The sequence below is a fragment of the Candoia aspera genome, chromosome 15 (assembly GCF_035149785.1).
Source record: "Candoia aspera isolate rCanAsp1 chromosome 15, rCanAsp1.hap2, whole genome shotgun sequence".
Taxonomy (NCBI): domain Eukaryota; kingdom Metazoa; phylum Chordata; class Lepidosauria; order Squamata; family Boidae; genus Candoia; species Candoia aspera.
In genome coordinates this window covers 14917617-14939332 of record NC_086167.1, presented here as the reverse complement: position 1 = coordinate 14939332, position 21716 = coordinate 14917617, and the positions used below count along the sequence as shown (strand labels likewise).

At 46.6% G+C, this 21716-nt stretch overlaps 2 protein-coding genes across 2 annotated transcripts; both read left to right on the top strand.

The window, feature by feature from the left end:
* Window positions 1-1080: 1080 nt before the first annotated feature.
* DENR (density regulated re-initiation and release factor) lies at window positions 1081-6027 on the top strand. The gene is made up of 7 exons (XM_063315527.1): window positions 1081-1295; window positions 2562-2581; window positions 3648-3732; window positions 4035-4118; window positions 4355-4471; window positions 4956-5095; window positions 5696-6027. The coding sequence occupies exons 1-7, from the start codon at window positions 1196-1198 to the stop codon at window positions 5738-5740; spliced, it is 591 nt and encodes a 196-aa protein (XP_063171597.1). The 5' UTR covers window positions 1081-1195; the 3' UTR covers window positions 5741-6027.
* Window positions 6028-6729: 702 nt separating this feature from the next.
* Window positions 6730-21716, top strand: CCDC62 (coiled-coil domain containing 62). The gene is made up of 11 exons (XM_063315840.1): window positions 6730-6738; window positions 9031-9223; window positions 10367-10533; window positions 11098-11199; window positions 12673-12832; window positions 13338-13439; window positions 14618-14706; window positions 15833-15933; window positions 17763-18396; window positions 20711-20869; window positions 21261-21716. The coding sequence occupies exons 1-11, from the start codon at window positions 6730-6732 to the stop codon at window positions 21570-21572; spliced, it is 2028 nt and encodes a 675-aa protein (XP_063171910.1). The 3' UTR covers window positions 21573-21716.

Sequence of the window (21716 nt, the reverse complement as noted above, 5' to 3'; positions counted from 1 at the left end):
CGCCTGCCCTTCTGCGCGGCTGCTGCTGGACGGCCGGCGAAGCGACCCGCGGTGGGCGCTGGAGGGGGCGTGCGGGTAAGGGCCCTCGGCTCGGGGCCGCTCGGGACGCCCCCCCAGGGCCGGGTCCTCTTCCTCGGGGGGCTCTTCCCAGCGCCGGCGGCGCCTCCACCATCGAGCGGCCGCAGGGGGTCCCTCGGGGGCTGGCTTGGCCCCCGCCCGGCGGGGGGTGCTGGGCTGCTTTCAGCCTCGTCCCCCGCCAGCCTGGCCCAAAGGCTGCTCGGGGAAGGGCCCAGCCCTGGCACGGGGGCGCTTCCCGGGCAGCTCCGCCTTCTGGATGGGGGTGCAACTGCCCTTGGGCTTCCTTTGGGGGGAAGCTTCGCCTCGGGAGGTCGGGCCCCCCTGGTCTGAGTCCGTCGAATCGAGGCGCTGCCTGTTGACCCGCAGCCGCCACCTGGCAGTGTTTCTCAGCCTCGGCAACAGTGAAGATGGGTGGACTTTAATTCCCAGAATTCCCCAGCCAGCGTGGGTCGACTTCAAGTCTCGGCATGCTGGCTGGGGAATTCTGGGAATTAAACTCCACCCATCTTCACTGTTGCCGAGGCTGAGAAACACTGACCCACACCCTCTGGGCTGAGGCAGTTGATCAATTTGATAAATAAAAACGAACACACACCGACCACCCCCCCAAAACAGCCACCCACCCACCCACTCTGAGTAAGTGTCACCTTTTTGCTGGGCCCATTCCCCCCCCCCCCATTATTACTGCCTTTCCTTGGATGGCCCCTTCCTCCTTAAGGATAAGCATCCATGCACAGTTGTTGCCAAAATGGTCATCCAGGGTGCCCACTGCCTTCCTCCGGTGCCAGCAGCCCTACTCCTAAAAGAATGCATTTATTGTATTTGATTGTTTGTTGTTTTTCTGATTTGCACACGCTTCTCCCCATGAGCTGTGCACCTGCTGCCTATTCATCCATCGCCTTGCCCAGCGTTCCCCAATCTGGTGTCCCCTGAGGTTGGATTTCAGAAGGACGCGGGATCTCTCTGCTCGCGTGGAGGGAACCGGCTGCACAAGCCCACATTCACAGGCCACTTTTTAACTTGCTACCTTTATGACCTTGGGAGACCAATTGCCTGTTGGTTTCTAGGGTCGGTGCTTGGACAGAAGGTCTCGGGTTCCCGGACTGGCAAAAGGGCAATGGAGGCGGCAGAGACGGTGGTCCTCGACTGCAGAGGAGACCAAAGATGTAACGCCAGGCCAGATGCAGATTACCCCCTTCGGGTGCTCTACTGTGGAGGTAGGTGTGGGGGAAAAGGCAGGGAAAGGGGGAGAAGAAAATGATAGTGGACAATCTCTTTTCTGTTCCAAGGCCTCCACAAACCTGGGGCAGATTGAAGAAAATCTCTGTAGCTCAGGGTTGAACTGTGGCGTCCTTGGTGCTCTCTGAGCCTTGTTGTTTTCTTGCAGACGTTTCGTTGCCAGACTAGGCAACATCTTCAGTGCGAACCTGCCTCTTTGCCTGTCTCTTTTAGTTCGCACTGAAGATGTTGCCTAGTCTGGCAACGAAACGTCTGCAAGAAAACAACAAGGCTCAGAGAACACGAAGGATGCCACTGGGGCAAATTGTCAATCCTTTAAAAGGGCAGAGAGGAGTATTCTCTGATTTATATTTATGTCCTTCCCCTTCATCTCCCCCTGGCATGGCTGTGAAGATGTTAGCAAACTAGATGGTTAAGGTGAAATGTTGGTGGTTCGATGGCAGATACTTTTATCTGCTTTCCACAGAGAATCCTACCTTAAAACCAACCAGCTTCATAAGTAACAATGCTGGGTTTCTTTCCACTTATCCTAGTTAAGGCTAGTAGTTAAGGTTATCCAGGTTTGGACAGCAGAAGCTGTGCTTTACCTAGAGCAGTGTTTCTCAACCTCAGCAACTGGAGCTGGCTGGGGAATTCTGGGAGTTGAAGTCCACCCATCTTAAAGTTGCTGAGGTTGAGAAACGCTGACCTAGAGCATGAGACCAAGCTTCCAGCCTCTTCTGGAAGTTGGGTGATGATCCTGTTGGCAACTCACGTGAATGTCGTCATAAAGCAGCCTTTCCCACTGTGGGGCTGTCCAAGAGGCTGAACTTCAATTGTGGGTATGCGGGTGTGAAGAGCTGATGGTCAAGATATAATACAGGCTGCAGATATCTTTGGTGTGTCTGTGCTTTTAAAAATGAAAATAGGCTTTTAAAAATAGAAAGTAATTAATACAATCTTTATAATTTAGCACCCAGGGCAAAATGCTGTTCTGTGACTAAGAAAATACAATTCATGGTAGGAACCAGCACACTAATGAGAAGGACCTGTCTTATACCTGGGACAGGTGACCTGTGGGTTTCCTGATATTATCAGATTATAACTTCCAGCATCTCTTTATCGGTCATGTTGGCTGGGGCTGCTGGGAGTTGTACTACAGGTGCGTTTTGAGAGACCTGGATGTACCCTTAAATAAGATTTTTAAATTAGATTGTAAAGAAAAAATGATCATTGCTTTAAACTTTTCCTGTTTTCTTCCCCAGTCTGTTCCTTGCCAACAGAGGTGAGTTGCTTACGTTTAATTTTTGCATGGTTTGTGCAGTCAATGGAAAAAGGTGTAGCTTGAAACTGCAGCTAGAGATCTTTTAAAAAATGTTTCTCCTGTACAAAGATTTAACTGGAAGCCAATGGAGTAGCACATTGGTTAGAATTATGCCAGCTCAGCCGATTCACAGATGCATTGATCTGTTTTTATTATTATTATTATTTGTACCTCTGAATCAGAAAACAAAGATTTGGCTGAGGGACCCGTACAATTTTTCAAAGAGTTCTATAAATAGGTGACTATTCCATATTGTGACTCTCCTCCTGAGTACCACAGTGGTAGAATCTTTTCTCATCCACTTTATGTCTTGACTGGTTTCTTGATGTTCTGAATTTGAGGACATCTTCTGGATATTCAGCAGATTTGGCCATTTATTTTTCAGTTAAATTGGAAATACTTATTGGAAAAGTCTTGGAAAAATTATTGGAAATAGTTGGAAAATTATTTACAGGCATGGGAACCCTTCCTTAGACTAGTTGATTATCTGTTTTCACCCTCCCCTCCTTTAACCAAAATGAACTTTGTACTGTAGTTCTGAACAATTCTGTTCAGTTCTGACAGCTCTGCAATTGGATTTTGTTGCCCCAAGTTTAAAAAAATGAAGAACAATGGTCGGTTTTAAGAAATGTGTATCCTATCCTCTGAAAAGACTCCCAGCAACTTTTAACAGCTTAAATTATGGAAAGGTTTCAGTTCTGTTAAATCAAAGCTGGGTTAGGTTTACTCCTCAAGGTTAAGTTATTGTAATTTATCTTCCAAGGCCAGTAAGATTGAGGATTGGTGAGCTATGCAAGAAATGGAATCTCGCAGAAGATGGCTGAAGTTCTACAGCTTGTAATCAGCTTGTATTAAAGGAAAGGACCGTCTGGGTCAGATCTTCCTTTCATTGGGTGGACAGGCAGTCCATAACACACACTGCCCAAGTGGATTTCTCTGCTCTTGTGTACAAGTACTGAAGCTTTGTGTTATGCTGTATACAGTTGGCCATTCTCAACCAACAATTTTACTTGGTTTTTTTCTCCAGTACTGTGAATACATGCCTGATATGGCAAAATGCAGGCAGTGGCTGGAGAAGAATTTTCCAAATGAATTTGCAAAGCTTACCGTAGGTAAATAATCTTTGTGACATTTTGAGTGTGGAACTTCTGCCTCGGTCCTGTCCCTGTGTGTCTGGGAAACCATTCCATTAAATGCAGGGGGGTGGGTTTCCTCAGTTGAAAAGGGGACTCGGGTTGCATTTTCCCTCTGTGAGAAAAGGATAACGATATGTCGGGTTAATTTGCTAAATGGAAATAACTCTCCGTAGGATCTTAATAAGGGAGCCCCATAAAGAAAGCCCAGTAAAAAAATCTGTAGCCACTTTCTTTTTTTTTTCATAAGGCTTCAATAACTGTAACTATTTGAATTCCAGAAAACTCCCCTAAACAAGAATCTGGCATCGGAGAAGGTCAAGGAGTAATCGGTGAAGAGGAAGAAAAGAAAAAACAAAAAAGAGGCAAGGATTAGCTGAATACAGCTGTTTTTTCCCCCAGGATTAAAACCCAGACACATCTGGAGAACCCCAAGCTGGGAAAGGCCAGCCCAGCTGTTGCTGGGGGGTGTTGGGTGCAGAGCGCAGCTCTGCTAGACAGCTAGGAAGTCAGAAAGCCGGCAGTCTGTTTTTGCATCTTGCAAGCTAGATTTTGAGAGGATATTGATACCTTTTCCTTTTCTGTACCCCCCCGCCCCCAGGTGGAAGGGGTCAGATAAAACAGAAGAAGAAGACGGTACCTCAGAAAGTTATGATAGCAAAAATTCCCCGAGCCAAGAAAAAATACGTCACACGAGTATGCGGTCTTGCGACTTTTGGTGAGTGAAGGAAGGCCCCGTTTTTGCTGGGGTCTCTGGACTTGATCAGTGGGGATCAGCTAGTATTATTTTTTTTTTAATCTCTCTGTGGAGCAGCTGGCCTGTTGGCAAGGAGACTGGGCCAGAATCGGCTTTTTGGAACCTGTGAATCTGTATAAGGGAGTGCCCTTCGAATGTGGGCCTACAATTTGGGGCATAATGTAGGAATATAGCTTTTTTCTTTTATAATCTGACTCAGTAGTTTTACACTCTGACTGGGATTGCTCACAATCTTGTCGCTGTGAAAAAGCCCCTCAGACTTTGGTGGCTTTGAACAGTGTTTCTCAAACTTGGCAAGAGGTGTGGACTTCAATTCCCAGAATTCCCCAGCCAGTCTACAGGTCTTAACGTTACCGAGTTTGAAAAACCCTGGCTTGGAAAGGAATAACTGATCCAAGAGGACATCGGCATTCCTTCATCTCTTCTTTTTCCTGTCCCCAAGCAGAAATAGATCTTAAGGAAGCACAAAGGTTCTTCGCTCAGAAGTTTTCCTGTGGAGCCTCAGTCACCGGGGAAGATGAAATCATCATTCAGGGAGATTTCACAGATGACATCATCGAAGTGATTCAGGAAAAATGGCCCGAGGTAGTAACTCCAAATTTATTCTGTTAAAGAACTTTTTAATGTTCTTGGTGTGGAGTCACTTCTCCGTTGCATTTAAGACTTTGCATTATAGTTGTAAAGGTGGAATTCCATGATATCCTGTTGCTGAATTAGAATCTGACATTGTGAGATGTTAATTTACTATGAGGGCTGAGTCTTCCCTGAAATGGATTGATTACGTACCATTGAGTCATTGTCAACGCTTAGCAACCACGAAGATAGATTTTCTCCATGGCTTCCCTGAAAAAGTATCCCATAATGAAAGAAGAAATGGGGGAAAGTGGCTTAGGAACCCTCTTTGAGAGACATGACTTTGAGAGGCATGACATACAAGGAAAGAGGTGGGGAGGGAGGAAGAAAAAAAAGTCAAGCTTGGGTGCTAGTTTTCTTAAATTAGTTTAGAATTACTCGTTGGGGGTGGAAACATTCCAGATACTCTGACTGACAGATTGAATCTTGCCTGGGTAAAATTTGGAGAAGCCTTAAAGCAATTTAGTTACCTCTCCCTGTATCCCACCTCCCCCCAAAAACCTTTAAAATTCAAGATACTCAATTCAATTCTATATGATCCTTTCTCTGCAGGTGGATGATGATAGTATCGAAGATCTAGGAGAAGTAAAAAAGTGAGGTTCCTTTTGAAAAACCAGCGACTCAAGTTCCTGGCTTTTTTTTTTTTTTTACAAACCCCTAATTATAGCCAATGTAGCCAAAGTGGGGTTTTTGTGGGGCTTTTTCTGATGGAACTGTTGAAGAAGCATGTTTCTTGATGGCATTTTCACTGTTGCGTATTTGCTGCTTTTTATTTTTTATTTTTCATCTGTGATTTTTGCCAAAGTTTAAACTTGGGGGAAGTGAGAGTATCATGCTTCTGCTCGAAACAGAGATTTAATAAAATAAAGAAGTTACTGTTCTTCGCCATGTGTGTGCTTTTTTTTAACCCAAGTTGACAGCTTAGTCGAAAGCAAATAAACTGCATGATGGCCAGGTGTAATGTGTGCGCTCCTGGGCCCCTAGGGTTGTGCCACAATATGTCCATTCTTGAAAAACAAATGAATTTTGTTTCGCTTTTACAAAGAGCTGCTTCTTAAGACTCCGGTGTAAGCTGAAAGCTTGCAGACTTTTCACCTCTGGGCCAAAACCCAGCGAGAAAAGGAGGTCTCACAAGCTAGTTAATGGATGAAACTGAGGTCCCGAAAGCTGAGTTCTGGGTCTCGGTCTCTCCATCCCCGAGAGCCAAACCTTGTGCCAGAAAAGGTGATTTCGCAGCCCGATAAAGCGTGCCGTTGGTGGAAGCCAGGTCCGGAAAGCAGACTTTTGTGATTGGGCCTTGCGGGGGCAGGGGCGGGCCTCTTTTTAACATCTCATTTTCAAAAATAGGAGGAAGGAGTATTAGGTATGTTCGGCACCTTGAGTTATTTATAAAAATAATAAAGGGATAGTAAATAAATAATAAAAAGTGTTTTTTGCAGCTGCAGATGGAGCGTCTTTGGAGGTGGGCAAGAAAGTGGTGGAGCTGGGCAGAGAGTCGGGTGGGTGGTAAGTCGAGGGGCATAAAGGGGGTGCAGGGAGGGGTCCCATGGGGGTTCAAGTGGGGGGTGAGAGTGAAAGTGCCCGCGATGGGGCAGGTGAGATAGAAGCCGGCCCTCGGAGCGAAGAAAAGCCTTTCTGGAGCTGGGCTGCTCAACCTGGAGCTGGGGAATTCTGGGAGTTGCAGTCCGCGCATCTTAGCGCGGCCCGGGTTGAGCAGCCCAGTTCTGGAGCCTCCGCGGAGCGTCCAACCGCCCTCGGGGCAGGAACTCCCGGCCCGCGAAGGATGGAACCGCGCCGCAGGGAGGCTCCGAAGGCTTCCCTCCGGTCCGCCCCGCCGCCCTCGCGCTCCTGCCGGACAGGTGGGCGCCCGGCAGCCGGAGGGAACCGCCCGGGAGGCGGGCAGGGCGGCGTCGCCCGGGGGGGACCAGCGATGGGACGCCCGGCGGCGGGGCGGGGCGGGACGGGACGGAGCGGGGCGGGGGTGCCGGGCCGGGGGCGGGGCGGGCCCGGCGGGTCGGAACGGGAATGGTCGGGGCGTTCTGCGTGTCGGGACGGGTCCGCCTGCGTGTGGCTGCGTGTGGCTTGTATCCGTGTTTGTATCCCGTATCACGGATGGGAGGGGGTGTTTTCACGTGTGAGCGGATCTGTGTGTGTGTGTAGCTCTGGGTTTCCCCGTCTGCGGGTATGGGTGTGTATCAGGGTCCGTATATCGCGTAACTAATGTAGGTCGGTGTGTTTTCACGCAGCAGTGGCTTTCTCTGTACGGAGAGACGGATTCACCCGGCTGTGGACGCGTGTGTGTGTATCGGTGGTTGTAATATCCCATCATGAATTTGGGGATGGTTTTTAGGTGCTTGTGTTTTCACGTGGGGGTGGATCTCTGTGTAAATACGGATTCACACGTCTGTGGATATGAGTGTGTATCAATGTGTGTATTATACAACTAATGTAGGACGTGTGTGTAGATACGGCCCCACAGGTTGGGAGGCGTGGTTGTGTATCGCTGTGTATATCATCCGATGAATGTGGGCTTTTGTGCTTTCACACAGGTGGATCTCTCTGGGTGTAGATAGGGGTTCACACGTCTGTTGGATATGTGCGTGTATCAGTGTTATCATGTAACCAATGCAGGTGTGTGTGTGTTTACATGGGGTTGGATCTCTCTGTATGAATATAGGGGTTCACATGTCTGTGTGGACCACTGTGTTTGTGTCTCGTATAACAAAAGGAGGGATGTGTTTTTTTCATGCGGGGATGGGTCTCTGTGTGTGTGGATATCTGTATCTTGTATCGATGTTTGTGTATCATATAACAAATGTAAGGTGGGGGGGTTGCGTGCATGAATATGCCTGTGTGGATACGGGTTCACGTATCTGTGGATATGCCTCTGCACATATGTATCTGAGTGTGAGCATCTGTGTAAATATGTGCATGCCTACATATCCTGACTTCTCTAGCTCCTGGCCAGCCTGAATGAGCAGCAGTGAAATTGGCCACAGGGACGCTTTCCCATAACACTTTCTGCTGACACCAGAACTGAAAAGTTGATGTTTTATGGGTTAACAAACAAACAAATAAACAGACTTATAAACCTGTGTGTATGTATGTTTAGATAAGGGATGGGATAAAGGGATAAGGCATAAGGGATGAAGAGATAGCTGTTTAGCCTTATACGGGGTGAACAGTTATTAAATTTGTGGTGAAGGTTGGAAGTCACTGCTTTATATTTTTCTTTTCTCTTTATTACATTCTTACTTTTTTCTTTTTTTCTCTTTCTTTTTCCTGGTACTTCTTACTCTTTCTCTTCTCTTTTCTCTAACTTTAGTTTGTATTAGACTTTACTATTGTAATCAAAATTCCATATATATATATAACCCTTTTGTCTTTAGCAAAGGAATACTGTAACCGAGTTTCACCGCTTTGCACCTGTGCAACACCTGAAATGAAGTTGGCTTATTCGATCCTGCAAGGATCCCCAGGATCCCTCTGAACTCTTTGTAGCCAGCGCAGGTCTGATCTCAGAGGCCTGATGAATTCATTACCCCTTTCCAATCCCCTCCAGGTAGGAAAATCTGAAGTATTAAAACGATACCGGCATTAGGGGTTAGCTCTGGGATTAACCTAGGCCAGTGTCTCTCAACCTTGGCCACTTTAGGACGGGTGGACTTCAACTCCTGGCTGGGGAATTCTGGGAGCTGAAGCCCACCCACCTGAAAGTGGCCAAGGATGAGAAACGCTGACCTAGAGATTTGTAGAGGGGTGTCTGCAGGAGAGGGTCAAAACATTTAATAGAAATGAGGCACTGAGTGATTGAAAGAATGTATTTTAATAAATGATAATTGATCAGAATGCTGTACTACTCCTTTTCCCTTTCCTTCTCTCTTTAGAAACCCCCTTCTGAACCAGAGAGTGACACCATTCAGAAACAGAGGCAGGAACTCCAGCTGTTAATTGCATTGCTGGAAGAGCGGGATAAGGAGCTGAACAACACAGCTGCCATTCATCAGAAGCAATTTTTGGCCTGGAAGGACGATCGCCAGAAAATACTGACCCTGGAAGAACGAAGCAGCAGGTTGGAAAGTGAGTCTCACAAAGCGGAGGCTAAGGGCCTCGGCCAGTACGGCATTCTTACCCCCATATTACAGATCCTAAGACTGAGGCTGACAGCAGCTGGCTTAATCGTGGGCAGGTAACGGGCTTGTGGCAAAGGCGGGATTGGCGTTAGCATTCCCTGCTTCTTCTCCGCTTGCGGAGGCCCCGGGGTCTTGTAAGTGGGTACAGGAGAACGACTCATTTCTTAGCCATGATGCCGGGTTTATGCTGTGCCACAGCCTTCCTTGCTTGTGCCCTCCAGAAAAAGTCACTTTCAAACCCCGTTTCTGGCCCGTACGATGGTTGGCGTCTGCAGGACTACAGAAACCTGTCACATACATGGAGGAGAAATGTTCTACCGCATTTCAATCACAACGGAAGGCGTTAAATGCAAGCCCGCTTTTGGGGAAAAAGCACCACATTATACTCTGTACCCCCCACCTGCTCCACCACACACAGATTAAGCTGTTCGTGTCATTTTAGACAGCCAGCAAGGAGCAACTTAAACAGTTTGCTTGTTCAGCCCTGCAAACGTTGGCCAACCACGGCGTAGAGATCTGTCCTGCACCATGGAAATGGTGGAATGTTATGGCCCGCAGGACACGTGTAGAACTTTTGCGAGGGATTCTCTAACACCAGCCAGCGACCAGCAGAGCTTCCCCAAACCGTGTAAAACCGGTGATTTGATGCTCTTCCAACACAGGGTTTTATGAATGTGCTCGATTGGTTGTATTTTTTTACCGTCTGTATGCAAAAGCGTCGAATAAAACTAGCAAAGGTGCGCTGGGATTCCCTTACAACTCCTTCCACCACCACCAGCTGGGCAGTTTAAGAAGGAAGAATCATGGCAGGTAAACCGTCTCAAAATGGGCAGTGAAATCAGGTTGTGCGTTCCTTTTGAGAACTGTGTTTTTCTCTCTCTCTCTCTCTCTCGATTCTCTTTTTCCAATATTTAAAAGCTAAATTGGATGGGATGCTCCTTACTGACCTTATCTGTGTGCATCAGAGTTTTCAGTTGCCATTTTTAGACAGAGGTGACGGTGATGATAATTAATTAAATGTATATGCCGCCTGACTCCCAGCGACTCTGGGCGGCTTACCCTTGTTACGAGATCGAATCTTTCCCCCCAGATGAGCTGCAGAAGAGAAATGAAATGATAAGCACCTTGACCAGAAGATTAAAGGTCCTTGAATGCCAGGAGAATGACCACAAGTCGACGCTTGAAAGCACCCAACACGTGCTCCAGAAGTTGTCTCAAAAGGCATCCGACCAGTCCCTTCATTGCCAGACCCTTGAGGTAGGCTGCTATTATTATTATTAATAATAATAATAATTTGTTGTTTAAATTTATATGTTGCCCAACTCCCAGCGACTCTGGGTGATTTACTGATTGTTGAAAGCATTTAAAACCGGAAAACAATGCAAAACAAAAACAGACCCAGGTGGGAATAAAGAAAAAGAGGAAACGGGGGTTTCCACCACCCTCACCAAAGGCCTGGGTGAAGAGGCCCTTTGGACCACCAGCAAAGTGGGGCCCATTTGAGTCTTGGGGGGAATCTCCTCTGTCACAGGGCCTGCCCTCAGCCCCACATCTGCCAGTGAATTTGGTGCCAGGCGAGAGGGAAAACTTTCAGCCCATTCACGCACTGTTTGCAATGTGGGTCCCTTTTGGAATAAAAGAGTTGTGTTGTCCTTTGGGGGGGGCAGTGGGCTGCCCTGATTCTTTGGGGTCCTTTAAATTGGCGGAAGCAAACCGCAAGTGACTTCACTGTGTTCGTATGACAGGTTAGGTCAGCCAGGGAGAAAGGCCCCCAGAAGCTGATCTCCAGGGCGTCTTTCTTCTCCCTTGTCTCTTTCGTAGGAGAAGAACCAAGCCCTCACTCGCTCCGTGATGGAACTGTCCAACAAAGTGGGGCAGCTTCAAGCGAGGGAGGAAGAACTGCAGACGATGTTAAGTCTCAAGGTACTTCCTTCATTTCCTTGGAATTGCCCTGCCTCTTGGGGTTATTGGGGGTAAAAGTCCCCAGAGTAGATCCATCTGATCCTTTATAAAGTGGGAAGACTTTCAGTTGTGTGTGAAGGTCTTTTTTCCAATGTAATGGTCTGTGGGAAAGACCTTGGGAGACGGGGCCAAGAGACACTGCCTTGGGAATGGTCAGATAAGAGGCAGCTTAGCCCACACTGCATAATGGGCGGGGCAAGAGGCTCAGGAGGGACCCTCCCTAGTTTCTTGGGCTGTAAAGGAGATGGTAGGAGAATTGTACTTTCAGACTTGCAAGATGCTGTCAATGTAGCTCTACAATAAAGTAGAATTAGCTCGTCTGGTTGTGTTTCCTGTCTGGCCTCCCTGGGAAGGCTGACGTCCTCTTAGTGAGAAGTTCCTTTCCTTTCCTTCATTACATTAATTTTTTCTCTTCTGCTTTGTCTTTTGCCCTGGGCTCCACAAGGAGGCAAACAAGGCGAGGAAAAAATGCTTGGGGAGGATGAAGGAGAGGCAAAAGGGTTCAGTTTCCTGGTCACCTGGGTTGGAATTGAAATGGCCACTCTCCTTCGAAGGATTGAGTGCAACTGCCTTGGATATGCGCTGGCCCATTTCCAAAACTCAGGAGTCTGGTAGTCCCTTTTCCATCTCACAGATTTCATTAAAAGGCATCAGGTTTTGCAAGCTGCAGCTGCAGGTCTTATTAAAAGGCATAGACTACAAGTTTTATAAATACCGTAGGCCAGAGTTTCTCAACCTTGGCCACTTAAGATGGGTGGAGGTCAACTCCTGGCTGGGGAATTCTAGGAATTGAAGTCTACCCATCTGAAAGTGGCCAAGATTGAGAAACTCTGCTGTCGGCATATGTTGATGCCTTTTAATAAAACAGGCAAGTCTGAACAGGGGCTTCAAACTCCCCCTGATTTTTGAATACCATAAATTAACATGCCTCTCCTCCTACAATATCTACACTGGCTCCCTGCAAGAGCTAAGAGAGAGGTAAAAAATATCTTAACTTTCTCCTTTTTCAACCTGTTTTAAGAGCTGTACCTTTGAAGAGCGATGGCTGCGGTTTTGTTCCTCCCTGGGAATTTCCCCCCCTTCTTTCTGTTTTGGAACGCAGTTATTTTAAAATTCATGTTATTGACCTGTGCTCCTCCTCATAATTCAGATTCCTTTCCAGAAGGAGCTATTTATTCTATGGTTTTAATTTTAAAAATGCTGGGTGGGGCGGTAGGGAGGAATAATAGAATCGTTGCAGATCATTTGGACTTTCAGAAGCTTTGGGGATGCTGATCAATGTGCAAGATGCGACTCAAATAAATGAAGTAGGAGGACATTTCAGAGGTCAGAATGAACACTATTAAGCTCGTAACTAATGGATGGCTTTTCCAATAAGATCCTTGCTTTTAGGCAGAATAATGCACCACACTGTTTATTTGTTGGCTTCGGTAGGATAACGATATTCTTGAAGCAGCCAATCATATTGCGGAGTTCACCAGTAAATTTAAGAAGTTAGAAATCGCTCTACGAGAAGCCAAGAATATGAACAAGGAGAAGCAAGATTTTAAACTCAAGCTAAAGGAAGTTATGTTGGAAGCAAGCAAACTAAAAGGTAAATTACATTTGGAGCATAGTGTGCATGAGCCTCAGTTTGAAATGCAGCGAAATGGGGAGTTAATCAGTCTGGTTATTTTTAGTTGATGAATCTAAATAAATGTTTTAGTTTACCCAAGCCACAACAGTCCCTTTTGCAGATACTAAAGAGTGTTTGACAAATATTCTTGTGAAGGCTATCCATAATACTTGAACCGGATCATAGAAAAGGCCCAGAATTTAATACAGTATCCAGCGGATAGTCTTACTGGAAGTTCTTAATATATAGGAGGGCTATTTTTGTGTAATTTTAATGGCAGACAGTTAAAAACAAAAGATAAACCTGCAAATGTTGTGTGGAATTTTAATAATGAAAATGTATTCCGATTGTTGAAATGAAACAATTTCCATCTGGTATTGTGGTGAGAAAGTTCTGTTTAAACACTTGGTTAATTGCGTATTGCAGGTGATTAAGAAAGTATGAAGTCAGAATTCAGGGGGTTTGCTGTTTCTTTCTTTTAAAGAGGATCTCAATGGAAAAACAAAAGAAAACAATGCACAGAGGGAAGAAATTATACAGCTCAAGCAAGAAAATGCTTATTTAAGTAATGAATTAATGTTTACCGGTGAGTAACTCTTAAGGGTTGGTGAGCCTTGAATTCTAAATTGCTCCTGACGAATTGCACCCTTATGGTTTTTATTGTTTTTGGTTGGTTCAAAAATAATCCTTATTTTTGTTGTATACCTCTCTGGGCTCTTCAGAGTGGAACAGCCCAGAAATGTCAGTGATGACAATAAATAAAAATAAATGAGTAAATGAAGCTAAAATACATGAAACTCAGAGCCCTCGCTTCCCACATGTTAAGTCACAAAAACTCAACACCAGTCAAGCGGAGTGTCTACATGGCCATGAATGCATCTGTTTGGTCTTCAAGCAATCTAATTAACGGTATTGAACAAAGGCAGGGAAATTACTGAAATGTGTTACTTTTTTTTTTATGTCACCTATTTGACAAGCACATGAGTCCAAATTACTCAATTCAGCTGCTTTAAAGCTGGAGAAAGTCATTCTGTTTTCTTTCTTTTTTTGATGCTAACTTTGGGCAGAGGAAAGGACAAATTCTTTTTTTTTTCGTTGTCACGTTTATTACAGCCCTAAGGCCAGACACAATCCAAAATTAATTAAGAATGAAAATACTAAAATACAGGAGTCACTCTACCTGCCTGGAAATTTCTTCAGTAATGGATATATAAGGATCTGTCTAGAATCCTTACATAGGGAACAACGTAACAACATATGGCTTAGGGTTTCTACTGAGCCGTCACCATTATTGAAGAAATTTCCAGGCAGGGAGAGTGACTTCTATCTAAAGTTACTTCTTTCGGACAAGGACCCCAAAATATCCTCCCAGGATGCCCAGTTTTGTGCTACCATCAGCACAATACGCCGCACCATCGCGTAGATTCTGAATTTCTTAACACAGTATTTTATTTCAATTCGTTTTAGTATTTTCATTCTTAATTAATTTTGGATTGTAGTTTATTAATTGCTTTTGTTTTTATGCTGTATATATATGCATTCATGTAAGATTGTTGCTATTGTATCGTTTTATTGTGTCTGGCCTTAGGGCTGTAATAAATGTGGTGGTGATGAATCCTTTTTTTTTTTTTTTTTTTAAATCTGCATCCCTCTGAGCGAATGCCTTTCGAGCAATTTGGGGGGTATACGAATGATGCTTATTTATTGTTCTGCCATTTCCTTTTGGCTTCTGGAAAATAACCTCCACGCCTTCCTTTCCAACAGCTGAGATGGCAAACAGGAAAGATCAGCTTCTTTTCTCCGCCAAAGCCAAAGAGCTTCGGACCGACACAGAACTGAACAATTTGCGACAGGTTTGACTCCCGTTTCTGTCTGTTGGGGCCTTTTCTTTTGCAGTGTGGAGCAGAAGGGAATTGGAAGCGCAAAGAATGCTGCTTGCAAATTGTGTTGAACTTGTTTGAAGAACTGGGATGTGATACTGGGGGGCGGGTGGGGGGTGTTTCCGTTTTGAAACAGCTTAATTAAGTAAAAGGAATAATGCTGAGGGAGCCTTTGCAGGCGAACAGGGTCTTGTAAATTGTTTTCTCCTAAATGTGGGTATGGATGTCCACACCACTCCTGATGGTGCCACCACACTGGGGTCAGGAACATCTTACCAACATCTTCCTAGTTTGTTTTTTACACACACACATATAATTTTTATTAAAACTTTTAAAACAAGATAAAAACTAAGACGAACTAATATAAAGGAGAAAAGAGAAAAAGAAAGAAAGCAAAAAGTGCAAGAAAGGGAAAGAAAGTTAAGGAAACAGAGAGGAGAGAAGAAAGATACAAAGCCATGGCCCACCATATTCTTCACAGTGGTTAAAAGAACTATTAGATTTTCCAACATCTTCTCAGCTTGGATATTTGCATCCTTCTCCTGGCCCCAACGGTCTTCCGGGTTCTCCACTGTTCTGTCGGTGGAAGGGAACTTGAAGCAGATCTGTTTCTCCCCCTATTGTGTGTTAAATAATAACGTCACCTTGTTGAGAACCCTCAGCCGTGATAATGGGGAATTCCCTGTGAGAGGGTCCCCCACACTTAAGCTAGGTTGCTAGACAGTGGGAGTCCCTTCAGCTGTGGCCGCGGAGGCGTCCCCCTCCCTTAGCCTGGCCTGACCATAAGAATGAGGTTAATAGGAGAAATCAAAACATTTGTCAATAGGGAGAGGCCTCGGAAACAGGCTCCAGAATTCATTGGAAGAAGGGTGCATCTAAACGTAAGAGATAAAATAAAATTAAAAATAATGACATGAAAAAAGGAAAGGAAAGGAAAGGAAAATGAGCTACGACTTTTTCCAGAAATTTTTTCTGGAGGATATAAGTAAAATTCTTTTAAAATTCATTTTTCATCCTTGGAAGTCTCTGGGCAAGATGATCCAGAAATGAGATGTCCGTGTTCCCAAGGCTGATTGGCGGTTTTGTCCTCTGCTGCCAGATCTATCTGCAACAGCAGCGGGATCTGCAGTTTCTGCAGTTCAACTTGGAAAGTTCCCAAGAATGTAAACAGAACCACAAGACAGAACTGCAGGATGGAAGGTATGCAGCTTTGCTGATGGGGGTAGTAGGAACTGTTTTAAAGGAGATTCCTGAAAGTCCACAGCCGGCCTGGGAAAAAAGATAATTCGGAATATTAATTATCATCTGATGTTTGGAACCTGGCTAAGAGAGGCAAAAGAGGAGAGTTCAGAGGCTTAGCACAGCCTTTCTCAACCTTCTGACCCGGGAGGAACCCTGGAAATATTTTTCAGGCCTCGGGGAAGGAACCCCTGCCCATTCAGGCTCAAATATGGGCCAGAAGTTACAAAATTATTCTATTCGTTTTATGGGTAGGCTTGTCCATATGCATGAACAGTGTTCTCAAGCTAAAGATAAAGAATGAAGCTTACCTCTGTAATGCGAAGTTGCCCAAATTTGAAATTTTTAAAATAAATCGTGATCTCCCAGGGAACCCCTAGTGACACTGGAGTGCCATGGAACCCTGGTTGAGAAACCCTGTCATAGATACTAGAGCACCGATGAAAACGTCCACGACACTCATTTTGCCCTCCATATTTAAAATGTAACACACGAACTCCCCGGAAGGCAGAACTGCAAACGTGATTCCCTTTTTAGCGTGGCGCTGGGTTATCAGCAGGACCACATCTCCCCACAAGGGAACACAGCCACTTCGGTTATGGGAGAAACAGCCAATTATCCCCCATTTGGGGGAGGCCTGGGGGACGAAACCCCAGAAGTGCTGCTATTCCCTGGCGAGCCTGGCCTCTGGAATAATTTCCCACCAGAGGTCCACCTGTCTCCAACATTATCCACCTTCCAGAAAAAGCCAAAAGCAGGGCTTTGGGGCTCCGATGCCCCACATCGCTTTGGCTTTTGTTAAATGTACTCAAAAGATGTGTTTGCTTGATCATTGCGTTCTCTGTGTTATTGTGAGCCACCAAGCGTCTTTTAGGATTGGGGTGGGATATAAATCTGACCAGTAATGGTGTGGCCACCAGAAGGGGGAGGTCCATTGGGTGAAATCTTCCCTTCCATTCAGCTGATTAGTTTCGAAGTCCTAAAGATTTGGAGGAAAACTACGGTAACCTTTAAAATATACATATATATGAAGTGTTGGTCCACTTCACATGCAAGAAGGTTAAGGGCCCCTCCCTGCTGTCTCAGTGTGCAGAACACACAATAACTGTCTTGTTATAGGAAGGAAGATCCTGGCTGAGTTCGAGGAAAAACCTTTTGTGAGTGAAAGCAATTTGGCAGTGGAAACTACAGGTAGTCCTTGCTAAACAGCCACAATTGGGACCGAAATTTTGGTTGCTAGGTGAAGTGGTCATTAAGCAAATTTGACCCAATTTTATGACCTTGTTGTGGCAATCATTAAGCGAATCACCGTAGAACTATGTGGTCGTTAAGCAAATCATGCAGTTTCCCATTGATTTTGCTTGCCAGAAGCTGGCCAGGAAGGTTGAAAATTGCTATCACATGATCACAGGACACTGTGATGGTCATAAATGCAAACTGGTTGACAAGCGCCCAAATTGTGACCATGGGGACACTGTGGCGGTCGTAAGTGTGAGGACTGGTCATAAGTTGGTTTTTTCAGTACCGTCGTAAGTCCGAACTGTCACTAAGCAAATGGTTAAGTGAGGACTACCTGTATTCTCTGGCAAGGTGGAAGTCCTCCATGTCTTGGAGATGCCAGGCAGAGACCAAATAGGTATCTTTAAAGTGGATTTCCCTGCTCTGCAGGCAGTTTGGACCCGATTGCCCAAATTATCCCCTTCCAACCCCAGGACTACAGCACAGATCGCACATGGTTATGCTTTAAGGGCCACCTTGATGACGGAGGGTCCTTATTGTGCTGTTTTTAGCCGAGGAATGGTTTTGTCAGACCTCGAGGGTGGCAGCGACCGAGACTCAGTCTGCAGCGAAGTTGGTCAGAACACACATTTCTACCTGCCCGGCTGTCCTTTGAAAAACGTCGGCCACCGGTGCCAAGGTCAGAACAGGCAGCGAGAGAGACGGCCGGCAATCCCGGAGTACGTCCAGAGAGGGCCGTTTTGTCTCCGTAGCGAGGAGTTGAGGCTGAGCAGTCCAAGGAGCGCGGGGGAGGCCGAGAACAGATCTGCCGTGTGGCTGCAGAGCCCCTGGAAGCCCGAATCCAGGGAAGCGGCCTGGGCGTCACAGGTGGGCACCGCTGCCCCGTTACCGAACCACGAGCACTGGCTCGGACTGAATCCCCACGTGGCGCCCTCAGACTGCTCCGCTCCCAGGGTCTTCGACAAATCCAGCGGGGATTGTAAAGATGCATCCGTGGACCTTGCTAGGATTGCACCTCGGCAAAGCCCCTCCATGCCTTCCCCGAGAAACCAGGAGCGGATGGAGAAGTTCGAGCTTGCAGAGAAAGGCGGCGGCGGCTCCTTGTGGTGCAGAGAGTTATCCGAAAGCCCTCGGGATGCCCTCGAGCTGAAAAGGTTCTGTAGTTTGGCTAAGCATAAGGCTATTTGACGTTCGCCCACGTCTTCCCAATCAGTCCTGCGCGGGAAACATAGAACAGCGATGACCTGTTCGCAAAACCGTGTCGCCGGCTTTTTTAGGCAATTGGTATTAGGCTACGCAAAGTGCAGAAAGAATCGTATTATTAAATATGTGGGCGATCTGTTTCTCGGCTGGCCAGTTTCTCTTTTTAAACAAAGGGGGTATCAATTGCATTAAAGCCGTGTTTCTCGACCTTGGCGACTTTAAGGGTTGTGGACCGACTCCCAGAATTCCCCAGCCTGGGAGTTGGTCCACATACCTTAAAGTCGCCAAGGTTGAGAAACGCTGCATGAAAGATGAGACCGCTTTGCGAAGGCAGCTGGGCAAAATCTCCCACTGGCTTGATGGTTGAATGATCTGGACCTCGTTCTTCAGGGTCCTTTAACTGGAGATACCGGGGGACAGAATTTGGAACAGCTTCCTGCAGTGGGCTGTACCCCCAAGTTAAGTTATCCTGTGAGCATCAGATATGAGCATGTTGCTGGAATCTGCTCTGAAATCTTAGCCGATTTCCCTGATGACGATTCTATCAAACGCCATGGGGCTGCATCGCCTGAATCGGGAAGCAGAAAATTTGAGCAGGCTTGGTGCACATTCCGTCAGCTCTTCAGACAGGGAGGCTTGTTTGAAGAGATCCCATCCCCTTTTGTTGCAAGGGCCTTTACAACCTATTGCAAATACCAGATTTTTAGCAAAGGTAAGTGATGTTTCTTACCTGAGTTGTTAGGTTTTGAATGCCTGGGGGGTGTCTAATGGCCCTTTTTTGAGGAAAACACACATTACAGTTTGGCCTGGGGCTGGTCTGACCAGCATCGATCAGCCTCTCAGCTACATTCAAGGCCACATGCCGTAAAGCGGAATGAGATCCTGGCCCACCTGGCTTGCTGCAGAATTTGTAAACAGTCTTGAGTTTTGCTCACAAGGCGTCAAGAGGCGTCTCCTCTTTCTTTTGAAGCCTGTAAGATGAACTGCCCTTATCCAAGGTGGAAAGAAAGAGAATCTGCAGAAGTGGGGTCCAAACACCGCAGCGTTATAGGCTGCTTGAAGGCACGATCCATGACAGTGATTCTGTTCTCGGAAACGGACTGGTTGCTCTGTTGGTCTCGGGAGATAAGAAACACAGAGAAGGCAAAATGGTGTTACGAATGTCGTCATTTGAGAACCATGCAAGCTTTCAGACTTCACTGGGGTCACTGCCCAAGAATAACCCTGTGAAACCTGAAAGCTTGCACGCTCCAGCTGCAGTGAAAGTCGGTCCGTTTTGTTTTAGCTATTTTGCATCTCGCGGATTCTGCATCTCACGGGGTACCACTTCTTCATTTACTCTTAAGCGTCTTTACGGGGAAGGGCACCCAACGCTTTGGAGGGGACCAGCTCACCTTGCAGCGGATAATACAAATTGCAGTAGAGACCGCTCACGAGCCCACAAATATTTGCAGAGAAAACTAGGGCAGGCTGAAACGAACAGGACTTGCACACCACCACTCACACCTTAGACACTTCCCCTTCGGGTTACTGCAACGCACTTTGCACTGGGCTGCCCTTGAAGACCTCTCGGAAATTACAACTGGTCCAGAATGCGGTGGCACGCATAGCACTGGGGCTGGATAGATTAGAATAAAAAGAACGGAGCGAGGATAACAGGAACTTGCTGAGGGGCATCCTAAGGGGCATGATTAAGGCACAGGGTTTTTCGTTTTTGTTCGATCGTTTTCCTATTGTATTGTTTTGTGGTTATGTTTGATAGTTACTGGCTTTATTACTGTTGTGAGACAGTCAGAGCTGCTTAAGATGGGCGGCCAAACAAAGGATTTTAATGGTGGTTTGAAATGAGGATAGGCTATGCCAGTGTTTCTCAACCTTGGCAGCTTGAAGATGGGTGGACTTCAACTCCCAGAATTCCCCAGCCAGCATAGCTGGCTGGGGAATTCTGGGAGTTGAAGTCCACCCATCTTCAAGCTGCCAAGGTTGAGAAACTCTGGTCTGTGCTCTCTCTGAAAGGCCCTTTCTGTTCAACACTTTGGAGACGTCTTGCAATTAATTTGAGCAACTCGTTTACCTTTAAAAATATTCCAAGAGAGATCACCCCTAACCATACATTGAACAGATTCCGATCACCTGCCCATTGCCAGTCTCGGGCACCACAGGCCATGTTAACGACCACAGGTCCTGCCTAGCATTTATCCAACTTCCTTAGAGCGTGGGCCGCCCTGGCTTTCTCAGGAAACCACCCCACCACTGTTCATAACCATGAGATTATTGCTATCCCTGATGGTGATGATTTAACAGCGACCGTGGTGCGGGCCTGAACGTTTTTGACTTGGATGCGCCTTGCTTCACATCGACCCAGAAGTCAAAGGAGACGAAGGCTCCCGAGATGCTTTCAGGCGCAGAGCACCCTTCAGGCCTTTCGGGGTGCGGCTGCCCTCCCACCCATCACGTAAGTCTCTGGGACTGAAAGACAGGATATTCTGGAGCTCTTGAGCCAACCTGACCTGCCCCTCTGGGTGGCATTTCCCCAATTCTAGCTCCTTTGCAGCCACCATCCCTGAAGAAAAAACCCTGACTGGCTGACTGTTAAAATTCTGGACGCAGCCCTCTTAATCCAGATTGGGATTTCTGCCTGCTCTGCTCCGGCTCACAATCTGGGCCAGGCTGTCCCTCTGCCTGGCCCAAACCCTGGAAAAACCACAGGGCAGGATGCCAGCCTTCCGTTGCCATTCCTGAAAGTGGGTGGGCCGTCCCGCCCAGCTGCTGCTGCTCGGTCTGTCGCGTGGGCTGAATTTTCCTGGATGGTTCCCGACCTAGTCTGTCTCTTCTCTTCCTCCTAGGATTCCCGCTCGCCCACTAGCGAGCTGCAGCAGCTGTTGGCAAAATCTTGGCAGGTGGTCAACAACAGCCTCTGTACAGTATGGTTTGCCTTTCCAACTGGTTTGGTGCAGGGAGAATCCAGGGTGGTCAAAAACAGCAAGATGGCAGCCGTGACGGAGTGCTCGAAGCTCCGCCTGCTTTTGTTAATGGGCGTTTTCGGTGACCTTTTTATCGTTTTTAGGTGTCTCCTTCCACCCTCCCACTTGGACATCCCCGGGGAGCAATTAACGCAGGGACGTCTCCCCTTCTTTTGCTTCGTTTTGGTCAAATGATCCCAGCCAGGCAAAGAGGCGTGAGGAAAACAAATCTGCCTTTTGCTGGTGGAGGAGTTGGGACTGAAATCCAAGCCAAGAAGGGTTTATATTGACATGCAAATGATTTTGAGAGGAAGAGTCAAAACCTCCTTTCTCTTCTAA